The 18,827-nt window shown below is 35.4% G+C and overlaps 2 protein-coding genes and 2 non-coding genes across 4 annotated transcripts; 3 read left to right on the forward strand and 1 right to left on the reverse strand.

The window, feature by feature from the left end:
• Positions 1 to 426: 426 nt before the first annotated feature.
• LOC145603596 (uncharacterized) lies at positions 427 to 2,281 on the reverse strand. Its single transcript, XM_081659530.1, has 2 exons — positions 1,578 to 2,281; positions 427 to 1,158 (listed from the first exon to the last, which is right to left on the reverse strand). Exons 1-2 carry the CDS (start codon positions 2,064 to 2,066, stop codon positions 1,096 to 1,098), a joined length of 552 nt encoding a protein of 183 aa, XP_081515656.1. The 5' UTR covers positions 2,067 to 2,281; the 3' UTR covers positions 427 to 1,095.
• A 10,427-nt stretch (positions 2,282 to 12,708) lies between these two features.
• On the forward strand, positions 12,709 to 17,788 carry LOC145590115 (monocopper oxidase-like protein SKU5). Its single transcript, XM_081646862.1, has 9 exons — positions 12,709 to 12,951; positions 14,484 to 14,593; positions 14,687 to 14,957; positions 15,049 to 15,187; positions 15,351 to 15,714; positions 15,996 to 16,361; positions 16,457 to 16,535; positions 16,996 to 17,216; positions 17,454 to 17,788. Exons 1-9 carry the CDS (start codon positions 12,805 to 12,807, stop codon positions 17,557 to 17,559), a joined length of 1,803 nt encoding a protein of 600 aa, XP_081502988.1. The 5' UTR covers positions 12,709 to 12,804; the 3' UTR covers positions 17,560 to 17,788.
• A 781-nt stretch (positions 17,789 to 18,569) lies between these two features.
• On the forward strand, positions 18,570 to 18,641 carry TRNAP-AGG (transfer RNA proline (anticodon AGG)). Its single transcript has one exon. It is a non-coding gene; the product is annotated as a tRNA-Pro (tRNA).
• A 76-nt stretch (positions 18,642 to 18,717) lies between these two features.
• Positions 18,718 to 18,789, forward strand: TRNAP-UGG (transfer RNA proline (anticodon UGG)). Its single transcript has one exon. It is a non-coding gene; the product is annotated as a tRNA-Pro (tRNA).
• The last annotated feature ends 38 nt before the right edge of the window (positions 18,790 to 18,827 follow it).

The raw sequence follows: 18,827 nt of genomic DNA on the forward strand, positions 1-18,827 counted from the left end.
ACTAACATACATTTTCCTACCATCATAATCATGTAACAAATGTCACACAGTTCTAATACAGTTCATACTTCCATTATTATGCCAAAATATCTTAATGCAATTTGGCAATGCTACTTTGTAACCATATAACAATGCTAGCTTCGAACACACACTTATCACTCGAGAAAGATTACAACCAGATTTGGACATTCATGTATAGCCAAATGGGGGTCGCGATCATGTTTAAGTAATGTGGATGGATTCGAGACAATGAGGCATAAGATTAGACTTAGAACCTCTATGAAACTTCGGACTAAAACAACATTTAGCAACAATGTACTCTACTAAACAAAAGCACATGCATTATCGGAAAACAAAACAGATTACGACTATGAAGTGTATAGGTCATGTTGTACACATAAAGGATCAATTAGAACAAACAAGAGATTATGAACAAGAAACTTGGTGTTATTGAATGAATTGAACACGGTATAATTGAATTGAAATGAAATAAACTGAAGTACTTATTGAATTGGTTCGTTATTATGAATTTATATAACTATAAGGATCATGTATAAATTTATTTCTTTTTTCTCGACCACTACTATTGACACTACATGAGGAGACTCCGAATGACAAACTGCTCAATGAGAGCTAAGAATTGTAGTAGACATACAGAGAGCAATCTTTGGCTGGACAAGTTTTCATCCTCGCTCTTTCAATCTGTCTCCACTTCCACATTCGCAACCATGCTCCTTGTGTATAAATGCTATAAGCAACACTCTTTCTTCGATTTTGATTTCTATCTTCGAGGTCTCCTTCATGTTTGATCGATTAATCTTCCTCCCAAAATATTTACTCAAATTCAAGGACGGCCAAAATTGCTGTTTAATTAAACAAGAAGAACAAGAAGAAAACTAGTTTCGCTTTTGCCAACGCTGCTGCTGCTGCCTATACAGAAAAAACTGCAAGCAAAGGACACTGGATCATACCACACAATGCCTATAACCCAAGAATCCTCTAACAAACACAATGTACAATGACTGACTGACTGAGATGTTGATTTTAAACAAAAAAAACTGATCCAATATTTCCTCCAAAAGCTTCGTAAAATCTCTACATAACCTCCCCTCCTTTCTTCCACCAATCGAATCCAAATCGTAACACTCCAACCAATTTCTGCAACAACAACAGCAACATCAATATATAAATCAAACACGAACACCAATTAAAAACAAAATCAAAATGCCAGTTCATTTTAACAACTTGAAAGCTCCACACCACTAACAAACATCATAATTTCACTAAGTATATAGTTATATACTATATTTGGTTGTAATTTGGTCAATTTGTTTAGTAGGGTAGTATATTAAGTTCACTTAAAGCACAAAGCTGTCCATTAATTTAGGCAGACAGTCTAGCAACTGATTACCACTTTTTCCTAGTCCTACCCCAAAAAAAACAGCATGCTTAGAAACTTTTTACTCCCTCCGTCCCACGTTAGTTTTGACACTTATCACGACCCAACATACTACCTCCGTTACATATTATTTGCAACGATTTAACATAAATTAAATAAAAAAGCTAGAAAATCATACTTTGGCAAGACCGTCAGCAATGGCGGTGACGGGATGCGTGGCAGCCACACACTCTCTCGGAGTTTCGAACAACGAGAGAGAAAATTGCTTATGAACAACACCCACATCGAAATAAATAACCCCAGAACTCGGAACATCTACCCGGATCCCTTTGACCGGGAACCATAAAAAGAGATCCTGAGCAGAAATCCCGGTCAAATTCCCGATCTGCCCGTAACTAATCTGACCGACAACATTCTTTTCATAGTGTAATTCACTCTCAAACTTGGCATCACAAGGTTGATCTAAGTAAACTTCAAACGTTCCGTCTTCGGAAACCGAAAAATTTGTAATCCCTTTAGGAAACAAACCCATGGGCAATCCTTCATCCTCCAAAACTTTGTATATCGACTTAGTGTGTGAAATCATTTTTGTTGTTGCGGCAACCTCTGCTAATGTAATTACAATAGCTATGAAAATGAATAACCATGATGTATAAATTTTGGGCATCTTTATTTATTATTGGGTGTTGTATAATATTGATAGTATCATATAATAAAAATAAAATTAAATGAAAAGGGTTTTTTTTAGGGTTTAAGGAAAATTTGAGGAGAGAGAAAAAAACAGGGGAATGGAAAAATGGAGAAAAACAGGGGAAGAAAGGAGAGAAGAAGAGGAGGGGGGAGGAGAGAGAAAGTTTTAGAGAGGGTGTGCCAGCAAGAGTACAGAGGGGATTAGGAGAATGATCAATTATTGGTGGTGAATGTGGGACCCTTTTATAATTTCTCCAATCCTCTACGACGAGTTCCACAATATCTTTCCTGTTAACCTACTGATTTTTGACACGTGTATTTTGAGGTATTTTGTGATGGTGACGTGGATATTAATTGGGTGACAAGTGGTTACCTGTTTTGATGACGTTGGTAAGTGCTGGGATTTTTTGGCATTTATTTTTTTTTTTAATTGTGGGAATAATCGAGTTGGAAAATTGCTTCTCAAAAAAAAAAAAGGAAAAAATAGTTGAATTATTTTTTTAACGTGGGAATAATCGAGTTGGAAAATGGCATGTAAAAAATAAAGGGATTTTATTTTTAATGTAATTATCTAGTTGGAAAAGGCTTCACAAAAAAAAGAAAAATCATTTGTTTTTGGGAAAAAATTTTGGGATTTGGGTGAGAAAAACAGAGTGATTACAGGTGTAATTTACGGCGTTGACAGATGGATCCAAGGCATAATTATACAATTGGACTTTAAATTGTTTTTGTCTTGTTTGCTTGTGTTTGTCAATGAGCATTATTAGCTGCATATTTATTGATGGCATTCAAATGGGATGTGGTTTATTATCAAGGTTTGATATTATTAATATATTGTGATGATGTTTATCTAAAGTCACCCATTTCCTGTCAACAAAAAAAAAAGTCACCCATTTGAATGAGTAAAAAACTAAAAATATGTAGCTTTATGATAAGCTTAAACTTTTAATTCTTACGTATAAAAAAACTACATAGATCAAACTATTAAGAATTTTGTCGATGTAACTTAATATTTTTTGTCTTTGGGATTGTTCACTTTATCTTAATTTCATTTCAATTCAATTCAGTTCAGCTCCAATCAGTTCATTTCATTTCGGTTCAGTTCAGCTCTTAATTTCCTTCTCTCTTTAAATATTCATTTTAGCTCAATTTAGGGCATGTTCACATTTACTGAACTGAACTGAGTTGAAATGAATATTTATGAGACAGGGAAATTAGGAGCTGAATTGAACTGATTGGAGCTTAAATGAACTGAACTGAATTAAACTGAATTGAAGTGAAATTAAGTAAATGTTAACAAACCCTTAGTTCAGTTCAATTCAGTTCAGCTCCAATCAGTTAAATTCAGCTCAATTCAATAAATATGAACAAACCCTTTGTATCAATAAATTTGTCAAATATATACTTCTATATATAATCTTAAAGAAATGCTTTGCTTTCTTTTTTAGGTGACAATTCATAGCAACAATATTTTGGAGTTACCTAAATTTTCTAATAAGAGTGAAACTTGTGTACATATATAGTGAAAGAAATTTATTGAAAATGAGTATGTGATCTTTATACGAAATCTTAACACACGTCTTCGACTCGTCCTCTAAACTGTAAGCATTTGCAAAATGAGAGTTTGCAAATCATTAATTAATATCAAATTCTATTTATTAATCGAGCTAATAGTAGTCATTTTAAGGAAAAAAAAAAAAACTTAAAATACAATTTAAACACGTAATCATCATAAATCATACGACTAATATTAATGATCTTATGCATCAATCTTGGTGACATGAGATAATCAATACTAAAAGTAATACTCAGATATACAAATTGATCTAGTACTCTATTTGCTTCCTTATGGCGAACCCATATTGTATTATACCACATTGTCAAATAAAGATAAAAAAAGGGTAATGTTACATGTAGCCCTAAGGGCTATATATAAGCATTAAATATACTTTTTGAAATTGTACAAAATTAGGAATTCATGACAAAAACACGCGTAAATCAATGTTATTAGTGTTTATATTTTGATGATTTCTTAACTTTTTACGATTTTCAAGTGTAAATTTAATGCTTATATGTAGCCCTAAGGGCTATGTATAACATTTTCCTAAAATAAATTAAAGATTTATTGTCATTCCTAATTAGTTGAATGATTCATTAAACCAATCAAATCCTAAAAGTACTAGTCCCAATTTTAATCATCCCTTTCAATCCAAATATTTGAATTTACCAATTCCTTCACCAACAAGAAACTACTTCCTACTATTATAAAGAAAATGGTGTATTATTTGATATAAAACCAATGAACTTTTAGTTGGAGATAGGAGCGAAAAATTATTTGTGTTTCTCCTGACTCCCAAGCGTTAACCTACGTTGTTAAGCTGAATAACCAATAAAAGGTGCGAAATAAATTCTAAAAAAATAAATATGAGTAAAACATCGTATTCCTTTTCGGAGGTGGGGAGGGTAGAGAGAAAGAGCATGTGAGGACAGGGAGGACGAGGGCGTGAAAATAATGATGATTTTGTCTTGACATAATACATTGTATAACCTTTTTTTATATATATAAACATGCAATTTGACAATATATACTCAAATAAATACCTTTAAGATTAAATGATTATTTTACTCTATAATGATTTGTCAGATGTTGCCAATTAGCAAACTAATATGAAATTAGCCAATAGGAGCTGGTTCAACACTTCCAACTTCTGAATTCGTCAACTCTGTTTTTGATAATAACATATTTATGGAATAATAATACATTAATACTAAACTAATCCATATTCTTAGATATATTCCTATTTTATAGTAGTATGTGATACTCCGTATTAAACAAATAAACATAGTGATATGTATTAAACAAATAAACATAGTGATATGTATTAAACAAATAAACATAGTGATATGTATGATATAATAATTCATGTAACATCTTGATGTTGTAAACAATTTAATCTTAACATGTGGAGTTTGGTCAACACTTGGATACTTCAATGGCTAATAGTAGTAATGTAAGAACCATATCATATACAAGTATATTTTAGGGTTCAAGGTTTGAACCTTATTAGAGCGTTGTACTATGTTTATAGAAAAAAATCACTCCACTAACACTTTAGTATAATAAAACACATCAACGATATTAATTATTTTTAGTTGGATTTGAGTGTTTACAAGATTTCCTTTTAATTTTTTTTTAGCTTCATTATTTTCAGAATGTAGTTTATGGTTTTCTAATTTTTTATTTTTTTTTTACTGTTTGGGCTGATCTGGTTGAATTTAACACAATGGCAAGCAAAATTTAATACATTCAAATTGCATAATCATAGAGCAAGGGTTTATAAGTGAGTGATGATACATAACAATAATAAAATGGGATTGTGAATAGTTTGTGTACCTAATTTTGTATAGAATTTGTTATATACACCTGGATTGAAAAACAATCATCTGAATGAAAACAAATAATCGGGTGTATAGAACTTCTCATAAATTAAGTCTTATCACAATTGCATTTTGTTACATACTCCCTCCGTTTTTAAATACTTCATCCATTTCTCTTGGACACGCATGCCGATGCTAATCTTTGATCACTAATATCTTTAATTATCAATAGATATAACTTCTAACAATTGAAAATTTATAATCTATTTATTGAGATAAATTTAACAATTACCCACACGTTATTTTTTCTTATGTATAAATCACAAACATTAGTCAAAGTAGGATAAATGAATAGTGCAAAAAATAGAAATGGAGCAAGTATTTAAAAACGGAGGGAGTACTTCGTACAATAAATTCAAATGACACCTCTATTAAATAAATAAATAAATACAAATGACACCAAATTCTAATTTTCCTTTGTCAAAAAAAAAAAAAATTAAAAAAATTAAAAAAATTCTAATTTTCTAGTATAGGTGAAAAATGAAAATAGGAAGAGAAAAAAGAGAATAAGCGGCCCAGTTGTGCGGCGTAAATAGCTGGGCATCGAAGAATAGACCATGGATTTGGTTAACAGAGGCCCATGTGATCGATCCTTACCTAGCTTGGCTACCTATATAAATGGACATTAAGGAATTCAATTAGGAAGGATATATTATCATCAATCAATCAATTACATACAACTAAAAGCGAATCTATAGACACACTTGTCAATATATTATTAAAAAATTTCCCGCCAAAAGTACTTTCTCAAAACATCATTGTTGATTAAGGAAAAAATAAATTACATCTAAATTACGACATAATTTATTTTATATAAAATATTTTAAATATTTTCTCTTGCATGGTTTTATTTTTGATATACTCTATATTTTTTAATACTCAAGTCATTATATTAAAAATTTTATAATAAAATTATCAAAAATATTTAACAACCGTGCATTGCACGGGATTTAACCTAGTTATTGATTAATATGCAAAAGCGTCTTCAATGGCAAGCTAATTATCAAGTCACATACGTAGTTATTCAATTTATTCCTCTTTCTAACTTTGTACTCCGATGATTAAACACAACGAAGTAGCTTGCTAATTAACTCTTTGCCAACCAAATTAGTTTGTCAAAGCCAATATGCATGGCTAACTTAATTTCTCGCTTCAACTCTAATGGTCAAACAAGCTGCTTAGACCTTCTGAATAAACTAGTGCAACTATATAGCTATATCAAAGATGTTCTAATGATTATACACAGTGGTGACTAGTAGGATCCTTTCCTAAATTACGCAATTAAAAAAAAATCAATTAGAGTTTGTTCTATTCACCTAATTTTTACTTATTACAGATTTTATAAGTTTAAATATGTTCAATTTGATTATCCAAATTCAGATACAACTAAGTAAAAAGTCAATAAGCTTTATTAAGTTCAAATAAGTAAAAATCAAATGAATAAAACACACTATATAAAAGCGGCATGGGGAGTAATTCAATTGTAGAATATATGGCAAGGAAGTTAACAGTAATTGAATTTTTTTTTTTTTTTTTGGTTGGTAAGGAGAAGGGAACTCCGCCAGTGGGTTTCCCGCTGCCAGTCCCAAGCCTGGATAAAGGAGGAGGGTTACGGTAGGCCAGTGACAGCCAGTATAAAACTTCGTCACATCCCATGACATGAGCCAAACAGATATTTTCGTGGGGGCGTTCCCTACTCAGCGACGCGCTGCACTTCCTAGACCCGGGTGTAGTGATAAGTATGCAAGGGTTGCTAGGTCGTCGCCCAGAAGCGACGCGCCACATTGCCCGAGTGTGGTGTCAAATGAGCAAGGGCGTGCCATTGGGGCGTTCCCTACTGAGCGACGCGCTGCACTTCCCAGACCCGGGTGCAGTGATAAGTATGTAAGGGTTGCTAGGTCGTCGCCCAGAAGCGACGCGCCATATTGCCCAATTGTGGTGTCAAATAATCAAGGACTTGGAGTTGGGATCAGGAGGGAGCGTGGGAGAAAAGAATTTAGTTTGCGGATTGGTTCTTGGAATGTGGGGTCTCTTACGGGAAAATCAGCAGAATTGGTAGAAGTAATGAAAAGACGACGCGTGAACATCATGTGCCTCCAAGAGACAAGATGGACAGGAGAAGGAGCTCGAGGCTTGGTTTTGGGGTATAAGGTATGGTATGTTGGGCAAGAAACGAGCCACAGAACAAGGAATGGTGGAGCTAGGAACGGAGTTGGTGTGGTTCTCGATGAGAGGTTGGCAAAAGAGGTGATCGAGGTCTATCGGAAGAACGATAGGTTGATAAGGCTGAAGATGCTATGTGGCAAGGAGATTGTGAATGTTATCAGTGCTTATGCTCCCCAAGTGGGTTTAGATGCAGAAGAGAAACGACAATTTTGGGAGGACCTAGACGAGGTGGTGCAGGGTGTCCACCACTCAGAGAAGTTATATATTGGAGGGGATCTAAATGGGCACGTTGGGGCGAGCCGAGATGGCTATGAGAGTGTCCATGGAGGCTTTGGGTATGGGCAGAGGGACGCCGGTGGTGAAGCTATTATGGATTTTGCCCAATCATATGATTTAATTTTGGCTAATACTTGGTTTAAGAAGAGGGATTCACACTTGATAACTTTTCGGAATGGAGCAAATGCAACTCAAATAGACTTCCTGCTCACAAGGAGCATAGATAGACAAAGTTGCATAAACTGTAAGGTTATCCCAGGGGAGAGTGTGGTCACCCAACACCGGCTATTGGTAATGACTATTCGTCTGAAAGAGAAGGCGAAGAAAAAAGTTAGACAAGAAGAACCAAGGATAAGATGGTGGACCCTAAGGGATGCAAAAGCTAAGGTTTTTACAGAAAAGGTAATTGAAGAAGCGGATTGGGATGGAGAGGTGGATCCGGACATGACCTGGTTACGAATGAAGAACTGTTTCCTAAGAGTGGCCAAAGAGGTCTTAGGGGAAGTAAGGGGAAGAACTTCGGTACAGAGAGATACTTCGTGGTGGAATGAAGAGGTGAAAGCAGTAATTAAGCAAAAAAGGGAATGCTATCAAGCCTTAGGAAAATGTAGGAGTGATGAAACCTTTGCAGCGTATAAGGAGGCTAAGAGTAAGGCAAAGGCAGCTGTTCGCCAAGCAAAAGAAAAGGCATATCAGGAGGTTTATGAAAAGCTTGATTCCAAGGAGGGAGAAAGGATCATTTATAAGATGGCAAAGAGAAGACAAGAGGCAAGGAAGGATATTGGCATGGTGAAGTGTGTCAAAGATAAGAACCAAATGGTCCTAGTGCAAGAGGAGGGCATCAAGGACAGGTGGAAGGGGTACTTCGATGAATTATTTAATGGAAGTAATGGAGTTGTGATAGGAGATACCTCTATGAGTGATGAAGAAATCAACATGGAGTATGTGCGAAGGATTAGGAGAGTAGAGGTGGAGATTGCACTGAGGAAGATGAAACCTAAGAAGGCGGTTGGCCCTGATGGGGTACCGATAGAGGTGTGGAGGTGTTTGGGTAAGATTGGTATTGATTGGTTAACAAACCTTTTCAACAAGATATGGACGGCTACAAGGATCCCACAAGATTGGAGGAAGAGCACCTTGGTCCCGGTTTATAAAAACAAAGGAGACGCTCAAGATTGTTCTAACTATCGAGGAATTAAGCTTATGAGCCATACTATGAAGTTGTGGGAAAGGGTGATTGAACAAAGGTTGAGGGCATGCACAAGCATTTCAGATAACCAATTTGGTTTTATGCCTGGGAGATCTACTATGGAGGCAATCCATTTGATAAGACAAATGATGGAGTTTTATAGGGTAAAGAAGAAAGATCTTCATATGGTCTTTATTGATTTAGAGAAGGCATATGACAAGGTGCCAAGAGAGATACTTTGGTGGGCAATGTTGAAGAAAGGTATCCCACGAAGGTATGTAGACCTAGTTAAGGATATGTATCGGGATGTGTCAACAAATGTGAGGACATGCGGAGGGTTGACAAAAGATTTCCCTATTACAATCGGATTGCATCAAGGGTCTGCATTAAGCCCTTTTCTTTTTGCAACGGTTCTAGATGAATTAACTAGACCAATTCAAGATGAGGTTCCATGGTGTATGCTGTTCGCAGATGATATCGTTTTGGTGGATGAGACTAAGGATGGGGTTAATGTCAAGTTGGAGCAATGGAGGCAAAGGTTGGAATCTAGAGGGTTTAAGCTAAGTCGGAGTAAGACTGAATATTTGGTATGTCGTTTTGGCACTCAGAGGGGGACAAGCAATGAAGTGGTGAGTTTGGATGGAAAGGATTTGACCATGAGTGAATGTTTTAAGTACCTAGGGTCGATCATCCAGAAGAATGGTGACATTGATCAAGACGTGACCCACAGGATTAAGTCAGGGTGGCTTAAATGGAGAGCGGCCACGGGAGTGTTATGCGACCGCAGCATTCCCTTAAAGTTGAAGGGAAAATTCTACAGGACTGCCATAAGACCAGTGTTGCTCTATGGTACAGAATGTTGGGCTTCTAAGAAAGAGCATATTAAAAAGATGGAGGTTACGGAAATGCGCATGTTAAGGTGGATGTGTGGAAACACTTTAAGAGATAGAATCAGAAATGAGGTTATTCGCAAGAAAGTAGGTGTGGCGGGCATTGTAGATAAATTAAGGGAAAATCGTCTGCGTTGGTTTGGACATGTAAGACGGAGACCCGAGGGTGCACCGGTGCGAAGAGTGGAAGAGTGGGACCATGGAGGGATTAAACGAGGAAGAGGGAGACCAAAGATGACTTGGTTGGAAGGAGTGAGGAAGGATATGAAGTGCATGGATTTACGTGAGGATGAAGTTTTGGATCGTAAGGGATGGAGGAGAAAGATTTATGTTGATGACTACACGGAATAATCAAATTTGGTTCATGTTAGCCGACCCCACTTTTGGGATTAAGGCTTTGATTGATTGATTGATTGATTGGTAAGGAGAAGGGCCATATCGGATTGGAACCTCTCACATGTCCTCCCGACTCGGGTTAGCGAGCTAGACACTTTGGAAGTAAGGGGGAAGGGTAAGAGAATCCCCACCCCAAAGGTGCCTCTAGTGGGGCTTAATCTCTCAACCTCTTAGTTGTGAAATACAAACTTGACCACTAGACCAAGCTATGCTTGGTAAGTTGGTAGTACTCGTATTTTAATGCTATAGCAAAATTGTACTACGTATAATATTTAAGGCAGATAATATGGACTTGTGGAGTATAAATGTACTACGCGTAATATTTCAGGTATGGCCAAAATATAAAAGCGTTGGGCTGTGTTGCACAAACTCATGTGATGTGGGCCGGACTGGAATTTGTTTCAATTTAGTCAATAGTTGTCTTAGTTGATGCTCTGACAATGAATGTAACATTTGTAAAAAAAAAAAATAATAATAATAATAAAAAAATGTAATACAAGATTACAACTTTACAAGTCCTAATAATTTTATAGTGGAAAAAGAAAAGAAAACAAAATAAAAATTTTAAATGGTGATGTGCAGAGTTTTAGAGTGTAATATATTTCGTAATATTGTGAGTGGGTGAATAATTTATTACTTGTATAATAAAAGTAAAATAGAACCATGAAAAAAAAGTATGTGAGAAGGAGTAAATATTTTTATTATTTAAGTGGAGATTATAGAAGATAGAGAAATGATTAAGTAATTTGAATGAGGTTTAATATAAGAGATAGAAATAATAATATATACTCCGTAGATTAAAATTATCAAATAGAGTGATGCATTAACTTGTGATTTACATTACCCTACAATTAATAAAATTTCCAAGGTACAAAAAATTATGTTTGTTTTAACAAAACAAATTCTTTCTCCTCTTCCAATCTTTTAATTATTTTTATACTAAGAATATAAAAGGGCATGTCGTGAATTCTACCGTCCTTTTATTAGAGTTTCGTTTATCTTAATTATGTGAGTAGTAAATGTTAGAAATATGTCTTTAATTTAGTGACGTAGAGTATATTACTTAACAGTGTAAGTTGACAAATCACTTCATGTGAGTGTCCACTAATAATCTTGTTTTATTCAAAGAAATTTGTCAATATATCTTTGCTATAAATAGTAAGCCACTATTTGGGTATCTAGAGATGCCTTGGTAACTTGGTTGTTTCATGGACCACTACAAAAGTTTTAATTGATAAATATTGTTCATTGATTGACAAGTTGAAAATATGGTAAGTGTGTAAGGCCTATTCACATTTACTAAACCGAGCTAAACTGTACTGATTGGAGCTGAGCTGAGCTGAACTGAAATTAAGTTGAAGTGAACAAACGAACCCTAATATTACCTATTTATTTTAGTTGTTTTAAATTACTACATCCGTTACATATGAGTGCAACTTTGGAGTATTATTTGTAAGACATAGAATATTCCAAAGTTGCAACTAATATATAACGGAGGTAGTAGTTACTTATCAAACACTAGTTAAGTATGATACAATACTATTTGTTTTTTTTTTCTTAAAATTGTTTCTATTTGTTAGCCATTTAACTAATAAGGAATGTTAGCAACCTTATCAATTTCATTAATCATAATTTGTCAAGTAAAATACTTGAGGGATGCAACCTTGGACAAGCCATAAGGTCATATCACTATGTGCTTATCCACCAACTTACCACATAACATTGCACTATACCATTTAGAGCTTTTAAAGCTTCAACCTATATATAATTAACAATCTTTATCTGATCCCACTCAAACCCAAACTAAAAAACCACTAATCCAACCTGAATCAAATTTGAACAATTTATATTTAATTCAATTTAAGTCTTTTATCCTTTATTGTATAAACATCAAATTTTACCTTATACTTGATTTTTGTTATTTCCTAACATGGTCCGAAACCAAACTTAACACACTAACCCGAATTGCCATCCCTTAAAATCCCCACACCCTAAAAAGAAGTCAATAAAGAGTTGGATCAAACCATAATAAAGAATAAAGCGAATTTGATCAACACCCTAAAAGCAAAACACAAGCTAAGTAAATTCAAAAAGCCCCAAATCAATGATCATCTTCTCTATTCTTTCTCAATCTCACCCATTATATAAAATCCAAAAGGGTCCCATTTCTCGAAATCCCAGAAATTTTGGGACCCATTTGCTGACGATTTGGAAGACTCCTTTGCTGCATTTCCATGGCCACTTTCCATGTCAATGTTCTCTGCATCTCATCTCTCCACTTTCCCAAGTTTTATCCTCCATTTTCTCTCTCCTTTTTCAGTTGAATCTGCAGTAGAGAGAGAAAACTAAACAAGAGAGAAATGCCCTGTTTTGCTAAATTATGGGGAGTTAATTTATCGATTTGCTTGTTATGGTTGCTTAGATCCTGCTATGGTGAAGACCCATATGTGTTTTATGATTGGAGAGTTTCATATGCTACTGCTTCTCCTCTTGGAACTAAACAGCAGGTTCTGGGTTTCTTTCTTTCTTTCTCCATTTTTCTGGGTTTATGTTGTTGATTTTAAATGCTTTATTGCTTGATTTATCTTTCTGGGTTGTAAGTGTCGGTGGGTGCAGATAGGTTCAAAGTTCGACTATGATGTAGACGGGATTTGATTCGCTTTTCGAGTAGAGTACCTGTTAGACTTTACCAACTAAGCTAGCTGACAATCTGACATGAACGATGCATAATATGTTTAGTTGTGGTAATTTGTTCATGGTTGGGTTGGTAAAGAGGATGATTTTGCTTACTATAATTGCTAATTTGGAAATTGACAATTTGGGTTTGTTTTTAATCTTGAAATAGTTAAGTTGCCTTTTTTAGAACGAGGTCTTTTTGCTTGCCTTTTACTCCTGATTTCATGATGATTAAGCTGCATTTCCTGTAAAAATCTGCTGAATAACTGTTGTGGTACCGAATTTTAGTTTAAAGCAACTTTTGGAAACTTGAACAGTTGAACCAGGCAACCAGACAATTAGATTCTGCTTGAAGGCAGGACCTTGGTGTTTGTGCAGTCATATTTTTACTTTTCTTAATTACTTGGAGATTGGGATTGTTGCTTATTATGGAGTAAAGAGTTAAGATTGATGCCCAAATTAGAATAAATAATGTGAATATGTCATGGAATTCCGTTTTACTCGGTCCTAGAGCATCGGATCTTTCTAGTGCGAAACTATAAGCATCTAGTCCTTTTTGATGGAGAATGTATTGTGTGGCTAAAATCCAAACACACGGCTTTGGAAGGCGAAATGGTTTCAGAACAAAGAGAAACCCTAGGGTTGGAATTCAGTCACAAACTCACAATAGCTATGGACATTATTTTTTTTTGTCAATTAAGACTATGTTTATCATTCCGCCTTCCTAGTAAAGTAGTTTTGAGTGGTGCATAGATCCATTAAATCGTTCAACAACCTAGACTTTAGTTTATTTTAGAACATGGAAGCCAAAGTTTACAGTTTATAAACATCCTGCTAAAGCTCCGTCCATCATCCATCTTCTATTGGTCATTTGACTGTATGTTGTGGCAAAATTTCTTTATGAGTGTGAATTCTATGGTTTATATAAGAGCAATTTTGCATTCTGTGCTGCTGTGTTATACTATGCTACAACTGATTTCGGGTTGTTCATTCAACTGAAGTTGAATTATATGCTGTGAATTGAACTTATTAGACCTGATTATAACTTCTCAACTTAGCCTACTAGAACTTGTCTGAAATTTTTGTTCTGAAGTAACTTTAAAATTATTTGAACAGAATACACCCTCAATATGGTACTAGTAACAACAGTAACAAGCCGTGACCCTGTTTTGTGTCCATCGTGAAGAGAGGCTCGATTGATACTCGTCTTGAATTAAATTCTCTTGCTTTATTTGTAGGTTGAATTTATATTTTCGTGTAGGCCTTCTGCAGCCCTTCTATCTCCATTCACATTGGAACTTCATAAGTAATTTATAGCTATTAGATGAGATTCTAAACTTGTGTATATTGAATCATCAACCAGGTTATTGCTGTAAATGGGCAATTTCCAGGACCAACTCTCAATGTTACGACTAACTGGAATGTCATCGTGAATGTTAGGAATGACCTTGATGAACCACTGCTTATAACTTGGTAAATTTCAATGATTTGAGTGATGATCAAATTCGGCAATCTTGACAGTTGGCACTTGATATAAGATCTTTTAATATGCTTAGGCAAATGCAGGGCTGGTGTACAGCAGAGGAAAAATTCTTGGCAGGATGGTGTCTCAGGGACAAATTGTGCTATCCCCGCTGGCTGGAACTGGACGTATGATTTTCAAGTTAAAGATCAGATAGGGAGTTTCTTTTACTTCCCATCCCTTAACTTTCAGAGGGCTGCTGGTGGGTACGGAGGAATAACAATAAACAACAGGAAAATTATTCCGATACCTTTTGGGGCCCCTGATGGAGACATCACTCTTTTAATAAGTGATTGGTATATAAAGAGTCATAAGGTAATTGTGAGCTTCTATGCCCATTAGCTAGTGGCAGAAGCTAATTATTTATCAAATTTGGTGAATTTAAATATTTTCATTGGGATATCAGGAACTTCGGAAGGACATTGAAGAAGGACATGACCTTGGTGCTCCTGATGGTGTGCTTTTCAATGGATTTGGTCCTTTTCGCTATGATACAAATCTTGTTCCTGAAAATGTCAATTTTCTATCGGTATATGTTGACCCAGGTACAACTTTGCTATATAAATATAAGTTTAGGAAATCGCATGCCAATGTTTCAAGTTTCTGACCTGCATAGAGCTATCCCCTTCTCCTACATGAGAGATTACTTTCTTTGAGAAAATGCCCTGCTTCATCTTTTTTTTCTTTTTTCTTTTTTTATTGAAACAGGAAAGACTTATCGTCTTAGAGTGTCAAATGTCGGTATCTCTACCAGCTTAAATTTCAGAATCCAGAATCACAATCTAATTCTTGTTGAGACTGAAGGGTCATACACAGTTCAGCAGAAATATACAGATTTGGATATTCATGTTGGTCAGTCTTACTCATTCTTAGTCACCATGGATCAAGATGCCACAAGCGATTACTACATTGTTGCCAGTCCTCGGTTTGTGAACTCTTCTTCCGGGGGCAAAGCTGCTGGTGTTGCTCTCTTGCGCTACTCCAATTCTCAGGGACCCGTTTCAGGTCCTCTTCCAGATCTTCCTAATGGTTTAGACCCATCTTACTCTATGAATCAAGCAAAATCCATAAGGTTGTTATAAAGTGCAATTCTGCTATCATTAGTATTTTTTATTTTAAAGTTGCTATCTGATTTTATGAAGTGTTGTTTGTGTGGTACAAGGAGACAATAAACCTTTTATAAATTCATGATTTTTTGATGAATATTGGATAGAAGGTCTACTCAATGGCTTGTGGTCAACTTTGCATAGTTAACAAATAATTTGAACTTGCTAAATCTGTGGTTTCCTTGTTAGTTAGATCATTCCATCTACTGTTTAGCTGAATGAATTTTCAATGTTCTTTGAATGGCAGGTGGAATCTGACTGCAAGTGCTGCCCGTCCAAATCCTCAGGGATCTTTCAGATATGGCCAAATTACTGTCACGGATGTTTACGTTCTTGTTAGCAAACCTGCAGAGCTAATTGATGGGAAGTGGCATGCAACTCTCAATGGGTTATCTTACTTTACGCCTTCAACTCCTTTAAAGCTTGCACATCTATATAATGTACCAGGAGTGTACAAGCTTGATTTCCCCATCAAACCAATGAACAGACCTTCAAGGCTTGACACTTCATTAATAAATGCAACTTACAGAGGCTTTGTGGAGATTATACTTCAAAATAGCGGTACAACTGTTCAGACTTATCATTTAGATGGATATGCCTTCTTTGTTGTTGGGTAAGCTCAGAGCGCTAAATGTAGATATTTTTTTTTACTCTGCACCCTTTGGAAGTTAAAGACGCAGCTTATGAAGTTCTCATTTGATTTGTTAGCATGGATTATGGGACGTGGACAGAGAATAGCAGGTCAATCTACAACAAAGATGATGCAGTGGCTCGTTGCACTACTCAGGTACTCATTCTATTTGGGTTATGTCATATTATGTTTTGGACTGGTATTCTTTGTTGTGTCATGAGGTTGAGGCAAAGTCGGCTAAGTCAAATGTCTTGGTTCATTGGGTTGGTTGTATAAAGGCTTAAGAATTAATATGTTGTTGCAATTTGAGTGATTGTGTCTTTGAATGGATGCTTCAGAGCTATGAAATAAAAGTACTTATTTCAAAAAATTTATAAGATTCACAACTATGTGTTAGTGCAAATCATTATAATTTGAACTAATAGCCAAAGCTATCAGAGCAACCAAGTTAGGCCAAGAAGGAAATTTATTATATGGAGTATTTATTGGACAGTTGGTCACTAGACAATGTTGCCAGCAATTATAGCAGTATTTTCAAAATTATATTTCATGCAGTATAAGCTACTACAAGTTTTATATCTTGTTCCTTGCTCCTTGACTTATATCCCACATTCAGGTCTACCCCGGAGCATGGACTGCCATTATGGTTTCACTTGACAACTCCGGCATTTGGAATCTTCGTGCTGAGAACTTGAACTCCTGGTATTTGGGACAATCAATCAATCAATCAATCAAAGCCTTAATCCCAAAAGTGGGGATTAATTCTGAAAAGGACAGTTCAGAGGTTCCTTTGCCAGATAACACAATCTATTGTGGCTTATTATCATCCTTACAGAGGTAAGACTTATAAAATAAACTTTCCACCTCTGACCCATTCTCTCCCTTTCTCTTTTGTTGTCATTGGCCAAGTCCTTTCGAGTGTGAAATCCATTTAGAATGTTCTCTGAAGATAACATTAAACCATCACTGCCATTTGTTGATTACGAAGAATACGAGCTACAGTGATTATAATTGATCTAAAAAACAATGGTTTACTGATTTTTTTTTTTCTTACCACTTTCTACAAAACTGCAGGGATCAATCTCATAGGATAGACTTTTCGCGTATGCAGAAACTTGCATGTGTAAGCAGTACAACGCTGGTTGCTTTAATTGTTTCACTTTTATGCTTCTTATTCTGATAACATGATTTTAGAAGAACATCATCATTCACATTTCACTATTAAAATGAAGACGTGCGCCAAAGGTGCCTTCTCCGAGCCCAAGTCAAGATGTTGATAGGAATCACATTGTTCTCATTATTCATTACATTAGCTCATTTTTGGAGGAAATATTATTCTTGTATAAACAGTAAGGTTACCATTTTTGCCTTTTAACCCTTAATTTAATAGACATTTTTACTTCTAACTATCTTGTTGTGTGATAGATTTAAGTAGATGGATAAATACTTGGAGTGTGAATCCGATACGCAACAGATCTTCAGCTAAAGTGTTAACTCTGTAAATGGCAAGCCTACTTCAACCTAGCATAGCAACTTATGGCATATGGTCATTCATTTATGGCAGAAAGTAGTAATTGTGCATTATTAGCACTTAGCTATGGTTGTTTGAATTCTATTACCAGCCCATGGTTGATTTGATAGGTAAAAGTGGAGAGTGTGAGGGGTGATTGGCTTTTGGGGAGGTTAAAGATGAGAAATTTTAAACCTGTCCAAGAAATTTGGTTGAATTGATTTTATGTAATGGTAAAGTAATTTGAAAATTTGTGTTCCCAATATTTGGGATTAATTTTCAGAAGGAATGACATCAAAAGGTACCCAATCAGTTTCTTATTGTTCTTCACACTTAGAATCGTTTTGTGAGGCAAAATTGATTAAAGTGGGAAGAACAATCTAAAACGGATGGAGTGAAGGAGTAGTAATGAAGTTGCCCTTTTCAATACCAAGAACCACTCGAAAATCACTACTCGTATGACCGTCTCTAGGGGCTTGAGGGATATTGGTTGAAGAAGGATAGGGTAGAATGTATTTGCTTAGAGGTGCTTCTTCATTGGATGTAGAGATAGATCTCGGAGTATAATGTTATTTTTGTTTTTCATTTTTTGAAGGATATTTTTGTTTTTCATTAATAGAACCAAAGTCGAGTAAAATATATAATTAATTTTAATACGCATGATTCTTGTAAACAACAAAGGGCATTTGGTCTAGTGGTATGATTCTCGCTTAGGGTGCGAGAGGTCCCGAGTTCAATTCTCGGAATGCCCCCATTTCTTATTTTTATTTTTGTTCTGTCAAATAAAAAATGTATTTAAAACGTTGTTGACTGAAATGAACATCAACTGGGCATTTGGTCTAGTGGTATGATTCTCGCTTTGGGTGCGAGAGGTCCCGAGTTCGATTCTCGGAATGCCCCTTTACCACAGCCTTTTTTTTTTTTTTTTTTGATTCAGA

This window comes from Chenopodium album, chromosome 2 (genome assembly GCF_948465745.1).
Source record: "Chenopodium album chromosome 2, dcCheAlbu1.1, whole genome shotgun sequence".
In the NCBI taxonomy this organism is placed as follows: domain Eukaryota; kingdom Viridiplantae; phylum Streptophyta; class Magnoliopsida; order Caryophyllales; family Amaranthaceae; genus Chenopodium; species Chenopodium album.

What these genes read in the sequence shown, in the direction of transcription:
- LOC145603596 (XM_081659530.1), bottom strand. Translation starts at nt 2,066, where the DNA reads ATGCCCAAAATTTATACATCATGGTTATTCATTTTCATAGCTATTGTA. An exon ending in TTGCTGACGGTCTTGCCAAA is followed by an intron (nt 1,159 to 1,577) that starts GTATGATTTTCT and finishes TTGTTGTTGCAG; the next exon opens with AAATTGGTTGGAGTGTTACG.
- LOC145590115 (XM_081646862.1), top strand. Translation starts at nt 12,805, where the DNA reads ATGCCCTGTTTTGCTAAATTATGGGGAGTTAATTTATCGATTTGCTTG. An exon ending in CTCTTGGAACTAAACAGCAG is followed by an intron (nt 12,952 to 14,483) that starts GTTCTGGGTTTC and finishes ATCATCAACCAG; the next exon opens with GTTATTGCTGTAAATGGGCA. An exon ending in TGGCTCGTTGCACTACTCAG is followed by an intron (nt 16,536 to 16,995) that starts GTACTCATTCTA and finishes TCCCACATTCAG; the next exon opens with GTCTACCCCGGAGCATGGAC.